This window comes from Fragaria vesca, linkage group LG6 (genome assembly GCF_000184155.1).
Source record: "Fragaria vesca subsp. vesca linkage group LG6, FraVesHawaii_1.0, whole genome shotgun sequence".
Classification (NCBI taxonomy): domain Eukaryota; kingdom Viridiplantae; phylum Streptophyta; class Magnoliopsida; order Rosales; family Rosaceae; genus Fragaria; species Fragaria vesca.
This window is the reverse complement of record NC_020496.1, coordinates 7,669,766-7,683,507: the sequence shown is the minus strand read 5'-3', so window position 1 is coordinate 7,683,507 and position 13,742 is coordinate 7,669,766. Positions and strand designations below refer to the sequence as shown.

Genomic DNA, 13,742 nt, shown 5'->3' with positions numbered 1-13,742 from the left:
CCGAAGCCCAAAGATACAGACCAAAAGACCGAGGCCCAAAGATACAGACCCAAGCCCAAAACTGTTCCATTTGAACAGTTGCCTTAACAGTACTTTAAACAGTAAAACAGTACGACAGAAAATAATATAATGTTTAATTTAATATATATATAAAATAATAATAAGCAATTGGGCTCTTAACGGGCTAGGTGGCGGTCTGGGCCGTGGTAAGCCTAGACGGACTGTAGGGTCTACCATTTAAAAACAATAAAAACGACTAGTCGGCAACGCCTAGACGGACTGTAGGGTCTACCTGACCAGGCAGAAGAGTTTCCATGTTCCAATCAGATGAAATATGCAGAACATATTATTACCTGAATCCCATATTTCTTCATCTCTTCTGCAACATCAATTTCTTCTTTCCTCGGCTGTCGGCTTTGTCTCCGGCACCTCCAGTCACATGACTTTGGAAGTGTTGTCGATTGATCATTATGAAGCTTGACAATATTGCAGTATGGACTATGGAGGTTTCCACCTTATCAGCACAAAATTTTGAGTGTGGTTCATTATGAAGATTGACAATGTTGCAGTATAGAGGTTTAATCAGGTGCCAAATGCATGATCGATAAATTGTTTGACCAGAAGCTATAATTATCTCGGTACATATTGGGCTATTATTTGGTTCAAGGTAAAGAGATGGTTTTTGCAGAAGATAGAGATTCATAATCACATCATTAGTGCCTAATCTTTACCTCAGTATTTTCCCCAAGGATTCCAAGAATAATATCTATCAACCTATGGGCACCCAACATTGGTTTCTAAGCGTCATTTCAATATGCCAAAGTGACAAAAGCATGCACAATGTAAATACAAAATAGCATAGAAGCACAACTTTACTACTAAATCGAAAATAATTTAACAGGATGTCATGGAACCCTTTCATGTCTAGGAATAGAATGAGAAAAATCCCATCCAGATAGCATAATGTCCCAAAGAATATACATTTGAAGCAGTAAAGTTTCCTGAAGGAATCGTGAATCAATCATCATCAACATCACTTCCACCAATCTCGGCTTCCTGAGCTATCGAGTAGTCTTCATGAGCTCTCGGGTAGTTGCTTCCATCAGGGCCGAGAATCTTGAATCTGTTCAACAAAAACTAATTCACATCACGAACTTGTAAATTCAACATTTAAAATTATAGACATGTACTTTATGTTACCTCTCAAGGATAAATTTTCCCTCCTTATACTTCTGGCCTTCATCATAGGCAGACTCCTAAAGTGATCACCAGATTAAAAGGTTCAATCTAATAACAGATACAACATATTTTTCTGGTAATTAAAATATCTTACATATTTCCACCCCACAACTGAGCCACATGAGACACAGAAGATGTCCACAACAGTATGCAGTCCTGTTATCATGATCCGCTCTTCTTTCTCTCCATCTGTGACATTTACACTGCCATCCGTTGGAGAAGCAAAAGGTTAATTGATGCATTCATATAGGCGCTTCATGAGTATGAGTTATGTTGTAGGATGAAAGTGAATGAAAATGTGATAGAGACAAATGTATGCAGTTCAACTGCATCACCCATGAGAGGGCCAGGAAGTAAACTAGTGATATCTGAAAGGAAAAATGCTCATAAGATGAATGGGTACAATGTCACACTTTTGTTCTTTCCTTTTCATACTCGAGACTTAAGACTTCAAAATTCATTACGGGAGTGATCTCTATCTGGCTTATTTAGCAACATTCTCGCATTGCAGCTACAAAGTCATTCCATTTATTTGGTGGCTCAGAAGTGATCTATGGATATAAAATGGCAAGAATTTTAATGTATGTAACAAAAGTCTAAATTCACAATCCATGAGTTAATCTAAGAACAACAGGTAGATATAAGCGCTCGCACAGCTTTGATGTAACACTTACACATTATCGAAAAGATAAGCCTTTCCATGCCTGCAGTGAAAAGACTGGGAAAAGAAAAAAAATTTAGTGTTAGAATGTTTCTGTCATTGCTCATATCAAGCATAGAACACTCAGACCAGTTAAGAGAGCATAGAACAATGACTATCAGCAAGAAGTAGAAAACTGTAACATGAAAATAAAATAATAGGGCAATCATGTTTATCATGTTTCAATCTCATAGTAATGGTTTTACTGATCGAAGTTCTTTATCTCAAGCAGCTGACTAAACTATTTCACAAGAAGCCAAAGTTGATTGTGATATGCATATGTAGGCCATTTGGTAAACAACTCCTACAATGCAGACCAAATGAATCCAGAAACCAAGATTTCAGCACAGCAACCTGAACCAATGCTGTGGCATGTGAGTGATGAAAATAAACACTGACCCAAAACAATACCTAATGCAAATCAACACTAAACTAAGTTTGTTTCTTTACATACCGCAATTAAGCATAAAAAAGAACACTCACAAAAGCCAAGTTCTCATGCAAACCATCCAATCCCTCGTCCAAAAATTGTCACACAGTTACATGATCCACATCAAATGCAACATGAAATACTATTGCACACACCCTAAACAACAGAAACGAAAACCGATACCGAAAAAAGCATAAAGGAAAAGAATTCCAGACCGTGGAGAGAATGTCATCAGCAAGAGCAAGATGGGTTTTGCAGTACTTGCAGCTATAGACGTGTCCTTCAAGAGTCAGCACAAACAGCCTTCCCATGTTTCCGTTCCTCTACAGTTCTTGATTTCTTTCTCCCTACAGAACCACCAAGATCCACCACCGTGTTACACAATTGGGAAAACCAAAACGAACCCAGAAATCACGTAGGATCAAAATGCAAGAAAATCAACCTGAAACACAAAAAGAAAGAGAAAAGAGAAATGTGGGTGTGCAATGCAGGTAAAGAAATGTGAGAACGTGGTGATGGGTTTTTGTGATCTTTACCGGCGGTTACAGAGAGCAGAGTTGGCAAAACGAAGCCTTTTGATTTGAGTTGAGAGAAGATGGCCTGCCTGCCCAGTGCCCACTACGTATTTTGCAGTTTTTTCTTTAAACAGAGTACAGATTATTCGTCAAGAGTATGGACACTCTTTTATATTTTAACATTTCGAAAAGTTATCTCTCAGTTAGAATCTGTTAAAATTTACAAAGGTAAAATTTGTGAGTGATTGAATTTTCTGGATTGGTTCCACATTTAAATGAAACTAGTCTAAACTCGTGATTTATCCACAGTTTGGTATTTTGGATAATCCACAGTTTGGTAAAGTCTGAGCGCTTCTATAGAGACTAGAGACGATTAATCATTCATGTGTTAATTAGTTGGTGAAATCACTGAAATGTGAATTAGTCGTCTAAATTGCAAACCGTGAATTTGGGACATAGGTTAGTGAATGAAAATTTGGTTGCAGAAGTGAAACATGCCTTGGTTGTGCCTTCTCCTCTTGGTGAACATAAAAAAACAGCGATATGATAGAATTGACCAATCTCCAAGAAAGTGCCAAAGGGCACAAGAAAACCTTTCGTAGTAATGACAAGACCAAGAAAGTAAGAAACCCATAGGAAGAGAGTGAGAGTTATCCCCGCCATTGAAAACTCAGATCTAATGGACTCACATTTTCATACTACAGGGTATGCTTTCACTTTCTCCATTTTCTATCTTATAGTGCAGAAAGTAGGCAACTGGCCAACCTGTGATTCTTGGTTGGCTATACATCCGATCCAACTAGCATATGACCTTTTATCTCTTTCTTCCTTCCAATTTCTCTCTAAACACAATATGGTGAAGTGAACCAAGTGCTTCAACCACAAACAATGAGCTCTTGATTTGGGTAGATGATAACTTAGGCAGAATATCACGATCACTCACATTTTAAAAATATCACTTAACTCACTCACTTTTGTTTTCATCTCTTACTTAACTCACTGCCGTTAGACCTACCGTTAAGAATCGTTAACATCAAGGGTATATTTGTCTAAACATAAAAAAAGAATTCCAATTAGTTTTTTCTTAGGACAAAAATAAAAAATTGTTTTATTCTCATCATATTTTACTTCTAAAACATTTGTTTTGTATTAGAAATTCAATTTTTTCTTTTGTTTAAAGTTGAAAATAATTTAATAACTTTCAAATAAGAAAAATATGCATTTCTAAGTTAATGATGTATCGTGAAAAAAATAAAATAATATATTATTTTTTTTCAAAATAATTTCAGATTTTATAAAGTCACTCTTTTTCATAAAATAAAAAAGGAAATGATTTAATAACTTTAGATATAAAATAAAAAGTTAGAAATGCATTTTATGTGGTTAGACAAATATACCCTCAATTTCAACGGTTTCTAACGGTAGGTTTAACGGTAGGGAGTTAAATGAGAGACGGAATGAAAAGTGAGTGAGTTAAGTGATATTTTTGAAATGTGAGTGAGTAAAGTGATTAATGGGTCAAAAATCAGTGACCATTTGTGATTTTTTGCCAGAGAATTAACATTACAGAAGCAAGCTTCAGACAACCTGTAATGGCCACAATAAGAAAATGGTTTGACAGAAACAATGAGTTAATTGCGAATCAATATCTCAAATAACTAGTCGAGTATCCTTGTGTTGATGGTTTAAAATACATGTTTTTACGGCTTGATGATCAACACTCAATACTAAACAGCTAGATATAGAACCAAAACGAGAACTATGACATACTGTTGATCATATCAGTGTTTGATTTTATGCCTGATCAAGAACTTGCAGGGTGCTTACTTGAATATTGTTGACAAAGAACAATGCAATCAAGAATGCTGCTATGCCAAAATGGCGACAATAAGAGAAACTTTTTCTTCCGCAATAAATTGTATCCGGGAGTGATGCGCAAGGATCAAATGTGTCCTGCGGTACTTCTCTGAACCGCACCTATTCTCTGAGGAGGCCACACAATGTGGGTCACCTTTCCTTGAATTAAACCCAGAGGAATCTGCAAAGAATAGCTTGAGTTAGCAAAAGTGGCAGAAATATTGAAGAACGTCTCATGTTAGCCACAATAGCACATTACTATACCCTGCACAGTAAGTCGCTGTGCAAGCTGCATGCCTCCATCAAGTAGATAGAAGTTGCAGTAACTTCTGAAAGGAAGGCCAAATACCTAGTCTGAGTGGGTTTTAACTTGTTTAGGCAACAATACTAGTATTAGTAGATCATGGATTGTTAATACTACTGTTAAACTATTTTTCATTTCTAGAGCACAAAAATAGCAGACAGGATAACTTACTGTGCCAAATGTTCTTGAATCCATGCTAGAAGATGAATTGTCTCCCTCAACCCAGCAATGTCCCTCTGGAACTTTCACCACATCGTATGACTTACGATTTCCAATCCAATCTCCAGGTAAGCCGGTTATCCTCTTAATATGACGCTCCTTGTGATTACTTGGTGAGCTGCAAAATGTACCAAAAAAATCACAGGCTCGTTAGTATATCTCACCCGTTAACAAATGGCACCTAAGAAATGTTGCAAGGAACAATACCAGAAGACTACAATATCACCATGCTTAAACTTGTAATGGTTAAGACACAGTTTCTCCAGCAAAACATAGTCATCTGCAAACAAAATCGTTATCATACTAAACAAGCCATCACATTGCACATAAAAATTAAATCAACCTGTTTACAATCTTCTCTTAGAGATACCGACCAGTTGATATGCCCATTAAGTTAGTCTTTGCAGGATTCAATGTAGGAGACATAGAGGAACCCCGTACGGGAGCGACACTAGCAACAGAATCTGAAATACAGAGACCCACAACCCCAACCGTGAATAACTTGTTGGGGAAATTCCACAAAACCTTCCGAGTAGCCATTTCGAGGTTTCCGCAGATTGCCAAAGCAGAAGAGAAGCATCTGTATCGCAATGCCCAGATTGAAGCAAACTAATGACCAATCAAAATACGACTACAAATACAATGGAGTGGGAATGGGATGTTGTAGTAGTGAGTGGGGATTTAAGCGAGCAAAGCAGTGTTCAATGTCTCAGAGGCATATGATCGAACACTTTGTGTACATTCATTGATGGAGAAAGAATGGGTGCCTTTTAAAGTGAGTGTTGGAGAATGGAGTTGTAAGAAACACACGGCAGATTGGGACGAGTGATTCTGGGAGGTAAACTATGGAGGATGGAGAATGGAGTTTTAAGCAAACATTGGGACGAGTGATTCTGAGAGGTAAACTATGGAGGATGTTATGGGTTCCGAACTATGTACCAGAAATTTGATTCTCGTTTTCTTGTTTTGGTCAGATACCAATGGACTTTAGGCTCAAGGAATTTACATGTTACCCAACAAGTTTACAATATCGAGAGTGAAAAACACTGTAGGGTCTTTAACACTTTGAAAGACCAAAACAAACTCATTACGGGAAAACAAGAAGTTATTGAGAAAATAGTTATTAATTTATGTTTTGTGTATATATAAATTCACTCCCCTTCACCAAAGTATATATTTGGTATATTTGTAAGTCATCATACTGAATAGGATGGAACACTGATTGAATAGATTGGTGTTCATGCATCATACAAGGGAAGTTTTGTATTCAACTTAACATTCTTTGTTTAAAGTTCTATACGAACTAAACCCATCATCATAACTCATAAGGAGCAAATATATCAGTAGGTAATAGTCTTTGAGACATACTCCATCAACATCTAGTCATTTAACAAGCAGTAGTAGTAGTCTCATTTCATCACATCGCATATCAGAATCTTTACAAGATAAGCAGTACTGGTACAACTCATGATTCAGCTAATTAACTTGACACAATGCTCAAGAGGAGAAGGCGTCGATAATGGTGGTGTGGAGCGGGTCACTCAAATGGGTAGCCCAGTTGTTAAGCGGACCTTTACCGGTGACAACAGCCTGCACAGCAAATCCAAGGAACGCAACCATGGCCAGACGTGCATGCTTGATCTCCGCCAATTGAAGTGTCGCCTTCTTCTCCGGATCAGAAGCCAAACCCAACGGGTCGAAAAACTTGCCTCCCGGGTACAACCTCTTCTCGAGGTCGAGCTCAGAGTTCCTCTGGAACTCAATGTAGCCGATCACCAGAACCTCGATCCAGATCAATGTTGTCAATGAAAATGGAAGCGGCTGTCCCAAGTAAGACGACCCTTCAATCAACTCCACCTGAAAAAACAACACAAAAATTGAGTGACTTAAGCTAAACAACACTTTGTTTATCACGAAAACATCTATACACTAATTGCGCATGTAAAATGTTCTAAAGGTGTATCGATCTGATTACTTTGACAGCCTCGTTATTCAAACTCAAGTTTAAGGTTTCTAACTGAGCTTAAGTTTAGGGTTTCTAAAATGTTCTAACGGTGTATCGATCTCACTACTTTGACAGCTTCGTTATTCAAACTCAAGTTTAGAGTTTCTTACTGACCTCAAGTTTAGGTTTTCTAATTGACGCTCGACTACTAAACCATTTGTAACATTACACAACATTTTGAAATAAACAACACATATATTTATGCTCGAGTACTAAACCACTTTTGCAACATTTGGAAGTTAAAACGCTTAGATTTAAGAATACGTTTGAAAAATTATATTCTGTAATTTCTAACTACTAACGAAATGTGATTTAACTCATTTAAGGCATACCTTTCCTGCATCTTGCCATGTGACTCCGGTGAGGGATTCGACGGTGAGGGCGCCGAGGGTGGCGAGCATGGCCCAGCGGCCGTGGATGAGCTCACACTCACGGAACCTCTGAAGTCCAAAGACTTCGGAGTAGGGCTGCAACGTTTCGGAGGACACGTCAGAAGTTTCGGTACGGGTACCGATGACTTCTCCCGCCAAATTCTTGGCGAGGTTCTGGTCCAAACCATCATAGTCGTACTGCAAGTACTCGGCGGGTTTTCCCAAACCAAAAGGGTCGAAGCCGTAGTCGCCGACCAAGCTGCCGTCGAGCCACTCCGGGGCCTTGGCTCCAGGGTACCACAGAGGACGGTCGGTGAAAGTTGACTGCTTGGACTTCTTGGGCGCTGCCTTCTTGGCCCCGAATCCGAACCGGGCTTGTACCCGGCCCGAGTTGGAGTACACGTCGGGGATGCGGGTTCCGATGAAGGAGGATGTCGCGGCGGCGGTTGTGGTAGCGGCCATGGCGGAGTGTGTAGTGTAATGGAGGAGATCAAGTTAGAATATTGGAGTTATGTTTGGAAATGGAGGGAGAGATTTTATTAAGGTTTGGAGGATTATCTGAGGGGAGGGATGGAGGCCGTTGAGATGGGGAGAGTATCCATCTGACGGCTGTGAGGGGGTCGGCCTTATCTTCGCCTTATCTGATTGTGGCGTTGTGGGGTTTGGGTCTTTGAAAACTGACTATTGTGGCAGTGGTTGTGGCTTGTGACTGATTTCCACTATAAAATCTACCTGGTTTTTCTTGTGGCTACTAGCGTTTCGTGTGCATTTGGTTGCATGCTATTGGTGGAGAAATTGATAGAAGATACACTAGAGATCGCCAATGCCATTTGATCATTTTATGGTTTTATTGGAAAAAGAAAAGTTTTACATTGCCTAATTAGCCTGTAGATTTTTTTTTAGCTATGGGTATAGATTTTTTATTTTTTATAGTTACAGAATGTGCCTAAAAGGCACAAAAAAAACAAAGAAAGAAACTAAACATTATAACAACTATCTTCTGGCTCTAGAAATAACACTTAAGTCATCAATAAAAACTTTGACAACATGAATAAGAGGCTCTTTAAAAACGATACTAAACTCATGATTTACGCTGCATTTTACCAAGATATCTGCAGTCATATTTGACTCTCTGAAAATATGAGATAGCTTCACCTCATTCATTCTTGCCATTATATTTATGCAACTAGAGAAGGGATCCAAGAGGATGAAGATCAAGATTAGGACTTTGTATCAGATACACTAGAATGGCAAAATCAGTTTCAATTTCAAGCTTGGAGATACGCAAATTTGCAGCAAGTCTGAGACCATTTAAAGGTAGAGTTGTTGTCAATTTGATTATTGACCAAATTTTCTTGCTCCATTATTGACTTAGAAAACACACTTTGCGTTATTGGATTTTTTCTATGCTTTGACTGTTTGACGTTATTATTTTTCTAATCATATCTTGTACATATATTATCTGTAGTTACAAATTCAAATTATGCTAGATATATTTATTAGATTTATATTATGCCATTATGTTCATGAATCACGTAAGGCATACATCCGTGGTTACTTTATTAACAGAGAACATGTCAGTCCTAGCTAGTCCACCCTCAAACGATAAACAACTTGACATGCATCAAAACAATCTAGCACGTCACATGATTTCTCTATGAATTAGAGGCAACATAATCCATACATCCACCACTACCGCTACTAACCATCTAAGTCTAAACAGAAGTACACTTCATTTACTTCAAAAATCCAAAACCAGTTTGAACAAGAGGTCATTTTCTAATCTCTAATAATATTTTTGCAAAAAGAAAAGAAAAAACAATCTTTCATAATATTGGATACCATTGGGCCACTTTTATCCCTGCCCAACCAGTAGCCCACTCATTCCACATTGGGTTCCTAAGCCCAAATTTTTTCTCATAGTCCAACATATAAGGTCAAAGAGACCTGGATCCAGATGGTGACATGGGAGCTGGCCACACGTGTCGGGGGTGGCATAATAGACCTAGCTTGTCTTTGCTCTGTAGGGGTTAACTTGGCGGCAATCATCCCGTAGTGCCACAACAACACTACTTACCCACTCTCTCCTCGATTACCCTCGTCTTGTGGAAACCCTCGGAAACCGGGTGTAGTAGGTAAAACCCTTTTCTCTTGCGGGCGCTGTTTCTCTTTTAGCTTTTACCGCTTCTTCCGGTTCCTCTTCTCTCCTTCTCTCTCATTAGTCTTGCTTCTTCTTCCATTCTCTTCTCTTCTCTTCGTCTTCGTTTTGTTCTCTCTTCGCTAATCTTGTGATTCTCTCTCTTGGCGTTTGTCGTAGGCTAATCGCCCTAGATTCCCTCTTTCTCAGGTGAACTTTTTCTTCAGATCTACTTCTGCTTCGGTCGCTGTTTGATTCGAAATTATAATTATATATATGTTCTGTATTAGTTGCTTTGAATTTTACAGAAATTTAGTTTGTTTGCTGGTGATTGAAATTATCTCGGAATTTTTAGGTATTGTTCGTGTTTATAATTTGTTTAATTTTGTTCTCTGTGTATCGATTTTAGTTGGCTGAGTAATTATATCTCGGAATTTTTGTTCAATTTCCGGTTGGTTTGTTCAGTTTTGTGAAACTAGCTAGCTAATTCGTTATTGAATGATTTTTTGTTTTATAAGAATTGGATTTTTGATGTCACTCCAACAGTAATAATTACTAATGATACTGATGATTTTGTGTGTTGTACGTATTTATGGATGTATGTGAGTATTTGATGTGATTATGAATTAATGCATGCGGTCTGATTGTCCTGCGTTGACTTGTGTGTTGCTTTGTTTGACTCCTCGCATGATTCGAATACTGCACGACTGTTGACAAATTTATACCTCTTGTATAGTTATCATCGTTTGTTCATATTGGTTATATTGATGTATTTTGATACAGACGCTAATCTCGGAACAATGAGACCTGCCAAGGCTAAGGGGGGAGCAAGAGCCCTGAAACCTGTCGACGATGGGTGAGTTGGTGTTTTCTTTCTGTTTGCATACCATTCTTGCATTTCGTTTTTGGTCTTCCTACAGTATGGTTACTATCTAAAATTTTGTGTTTGCTTAACCATCTGTGATATGGTATCAGTTTTGTGCCTGTTATATGTGAGGTATTTAGTTCAGGTTATCTCATATGTGTGTATCTGTATATGTGCCCTTATTTTCAGGAGAGTTGGTAAACGAAAGGCTGCTGCTCCAGTTGATAAGGGTGGCAAAGGAAAGGCCAAGCAGACGAAGAAGGCCAAGAAAGACCCCAACAAGCCTAAGAAGCCACCTAGTGCCTTTTTTGTGTTCCTGTACGTATCTCCTTCTCAATACTTGTAGTGATACTGTTTGACATTGTGCTATTTTTGTATTGATCTGCTAATTGCTCTATTTTATGTCATAGTGCTGAGTTCAGGGTAGATTTCAAGAAAAAGAACCCCAATGTGAAAGGGGTAGCAGCTGTAAGTGATTCATTATCCTTTTCTGATCAAATTTTTCTAATCTACTCTAATCTTATACTAGAAAGAGAACTGATTTGTTTACTATGTGAACTTGAAGGTTGGAAAAGCTGGAGGAGAGAAGTGGAGATCTATGACTGATGCTGTAAGTGTTATTCTTTTGTAATTGTTTGTAGAACTGTTTTCAAGAAGTCCTGTGGATAAAACTTCTATATATTGATTTGTATGCTGCGGATGCACATCTAGGTGAATAGGGTCTGTTGGCCAAGTCCTGACTTTGAGTTTTGTGAATATTGTGCTTGTCACTTACTTTCCTTCCTCTCCATGATTGTACAGGAAAAAGCTCCTTATGAAGCTCAGTCTGCAAAAGCAAAGACCGAGTATGAAAAACAGATGAAAATCTATGACAAAAAGCAGGTGAGTAATCTGTGTCTGACCTTCTAATTTAGGAAGAAATGTGTTGGCTTGTTCTCTTCTTTAATGTTGTTATTGACAAGTTTTTACTTTTGTCCTTTTATTCATTGTAGAGTGCACCTGATGATGGTGATGAAGAGTCAGAGAGGTCAAGATCTGAAGTGCATGATGAAGACGATGAAGCTAGTGGGGAGGTAGTCCTATTTGTACTACTTTTGTGTGGTCTTACTTTCTGTTTAGGGTTTGTACTACTTTTGTGTGGTCTTACTTTCTGTTTTTCTTTCTTCCCATGACAATACACTTTAGTTTAGTCATGGTCAGGATTGGGCTTTTAGTGATGCACTTGCCATGGTCAGTGGAAGTGAGAAAGGCATAGGAGACAAAAAGTATAGAATAATCCATAAAGCCGCAAATGATTTATGAATAGGTCTGTCTTTTGAGAGACCTGATGGCATGTTGAAACAAGTAGGAAAGTACCAAAAAAAGGGAAAAATGCAGTGGTAGTAGAGGAACATAAAATGATATTTAAATATAGATATGCTACCATGATCTCAGCATATGGTAGTCAAGATGTAACAACAGCAATATACATGAGTTTTGCGCGTATTAGTATGTTAATCTATGAGTTTTATGTGTTTGTTCGCTGTGTGTTCTGATGCATATCTGATCCCTTGTTTCTTTGTAGGAGGCGCAGCCGAAAGCGGAGGAAGCAGAGGAGGAAGAGGTGGATGACGAGGATGAAGGGGAGGATGAAGGTGAAGATGAGGAAGATGATGATTGAAATTGCAACTCCCCTAGCTGGTGAAGTGTTTATCTTTGGTTAGAGTAGACTTTTGATTTTGTAAACTCAGGTTGCATGGTGTTTTTGGAAGCAGTCAACAATATTTTTGAACTGCTGTGTCCATATAGTAGAATTACTTAAGCAGGAACATAAGCAATAGCTTTCCTGTAGCTTGTATGAATTCTCTAAGATCAGTGTACTCTTTAATGGTTTTGGATATATGATTTGCAACCTAAAATCGTCATTTGCCTCTTTTTTTTCATCTAGATGATCAAAATCTTGGATGATGATCTCCCAGTGTTTCTTAGTTGATTCATAAAATGTTTTACCTCATAGATCTGTGACACCATGGATTAGATGGAAGATTATGCGGTTACATGATCGCTCTTCTGTTGATTGCAATGAGAGCTGGTTAGCATTTCCAGTTGAATTGCAATACTGATCGAGGCCATATAAAAATGGCCCCAGCCCCCAGGAACATTCACAGAGAAGGACAATCCAGATTTAAAAGTCTTAATTGCCAACTTGCTACCTTAGAATTCACCAAAGTGTTGATATGTTACTCTAGCTTTTATTTCTGTCAATTTGTTACCCTAACTTCCTAAAATTAGCCGATTTGTTATCTTAGCTTTTAATTTCTGCCAGTTTGCTACCCTAGGCCTCGTTTGGTTAGTAAGAAAGTAAAAATAGGAAATAGATTTGTTTTCCTTTCCAAACAGATATGGAATGGAATATGTTTTGGTATTTCTATGTGGGTATTTGGTACATATTGGAAATTAAATGATGGAATCAAGTATATTAATTCCTATTGTAATGTTTGGTAAGTCATTATAATGAAATATAAAGTTATATTTTTCAATAATGCCCTTTTATAATTTCTAAATACGTACAACATTAATATTTATTAGAGGATAATTTATGTAATTGTGGCTTTGACAATGAGAATGAAATTGGAATATCACCCCTTGACAAAGTAATTGAATTCAGGTTTTATGAGGGAGTCAATTTTCAGTCAGATCTCTTTTTTTGTTTCCTTTCATGTCTTTATGTACAACCAACCAGAATCTGTTTCTGGGTTGTGCGGCAGCCTTTGCGGTACTGTGCTGGTGTTGGGAGTTCGATCCTAACGTCGTGTCGTCGAGGGAGGTGGAGGATCGACGTTTCCGATGCGGTAGAAGGAATGCACTGGGATGGCGGCGAAAGGTTGCTCAACCATGGCTATATGGGCCTGGTTTCTTCCACTTTGGGCTGTAAGGTGGTGGGCTCTCTATGCCTATGTGATTAGGCCTCAAGAACTGAGGGTCTGGGCTTGGGCCTGGGCCTTGGCCTAGGTTTGGGTTGTAGGCCCATCTGAGGTAACTATGTTATTTGCTTTATTATTTACTGTTTCTAGCTATTCCGGGTTTCATGTTTATGGGGCCATGTCACCCTTGTGGTGTA

At 38.3% G+C, this 13,742-nt stretch overlaps 4 protein-coding genes across 4 annotated transcripts; 1 reads left to right on the top strand and 3 right to left on the bottom strand.

Moving 5' to 3' along the window:
* Nucleotides 1-1,017: 1,017 nt before the first annotated feature.
* Nucleotides 1,018-2,680, bottom strand: LOC101313627 (protein yippee-like). The gene is made up of 5 exons (XM_004305081.1): nt 2,585-2,680; nt 1,914-1,957; nt 1,334-1,442; nt 1,201-1,256; nt 1,018-1,123 (listed from the first exon to the last, which is right to left on the bottom strand). Exons 1-5 carry the CDS (start codon nt 2,678-2,680, stop codon nt 1,018-1,020), a joined length of 411 nt encoding a protein of 136 aa, XP_004305129.1.
* A 1,820-nt stretch (nt 2,681-4,500) lies between these two features.
* Nucleotides 4,501-6,403, bottom strand: LOC101310136 (mitochondrial inner membrane protease subunit 2-like). The gene is made up of 4 exons (XM_004302589.1): nt 5,639-6,403; nt 5,472-5,544; nt 5,217-5,382; nt 4,501-4,922 (listed from the first exon to the last, which is right to left on the bottom strand). Exons 1-4 carry the CDS (start codon nt 5,802-5,804, stop codon nt 4,827-4,829), a joined length of 501 nt encoding a protein of 166 aa, XP_004302637.1. The 5' UTR covers nt 5,805-6,403; the 3' UTR covers nt 4,501-4,826.
* A 68-nt stretch (nt 6,404-6,471) lies between these two features.
* LOC101309848 (chlorophyll a-b binding protein CP29.2, chloroplastic-like) lies at nt 6,472-8,170 on the bottom strand. Its single transcript, XM_004302588.1, has 2 exons — nt 7,602-8,170; nt 6,472-7,121 (listed from the first exon to the last, which is right to left on the bottom strand). The coding sequence occupies exons 1-2, from the start codon at nt 8,100-8,102 to the stop codon at nt 6,762-6,764; spliced, it is 861 nt and encodes a 286-aa protein (XP_004302636.1). The 5' UTR covers nt 8,103-8,170; the 3' UTR covers nt 6,472-6,761.
* Nucleotides 8,171-9,764: 1,594 nt separating this feature from the next.
* LOC101309558 (high mobility group B protein 1-like) lies at nt 9,765-12,546 on the top strand. Its single transcript, XM_004302587.1, has 8 exons — nt 9,765-9,987; nt 10,561-10,633; nt 10,832-10,960; nt 11,053-11,110; nt 11,208-11,252; nt 11,444-11,524; nt 11,635-11,715; nt 12,207-12,546. The coding sequence occupies exons 2-8, from the start codon at nt 10,578-10,580 to the stop codon at nt 12,300-12,302; spliced, it is 546 nt and encodes a 181-aa protein (XP_004302635.1). The 5' UTR covers nt 9,765-9,987; nt 10,561-10,577; the 3' UTR covers nt 12,303-12,546.
* Nucleotides 12,547-13,742: the final 1,196 nt, after the last annotated feature.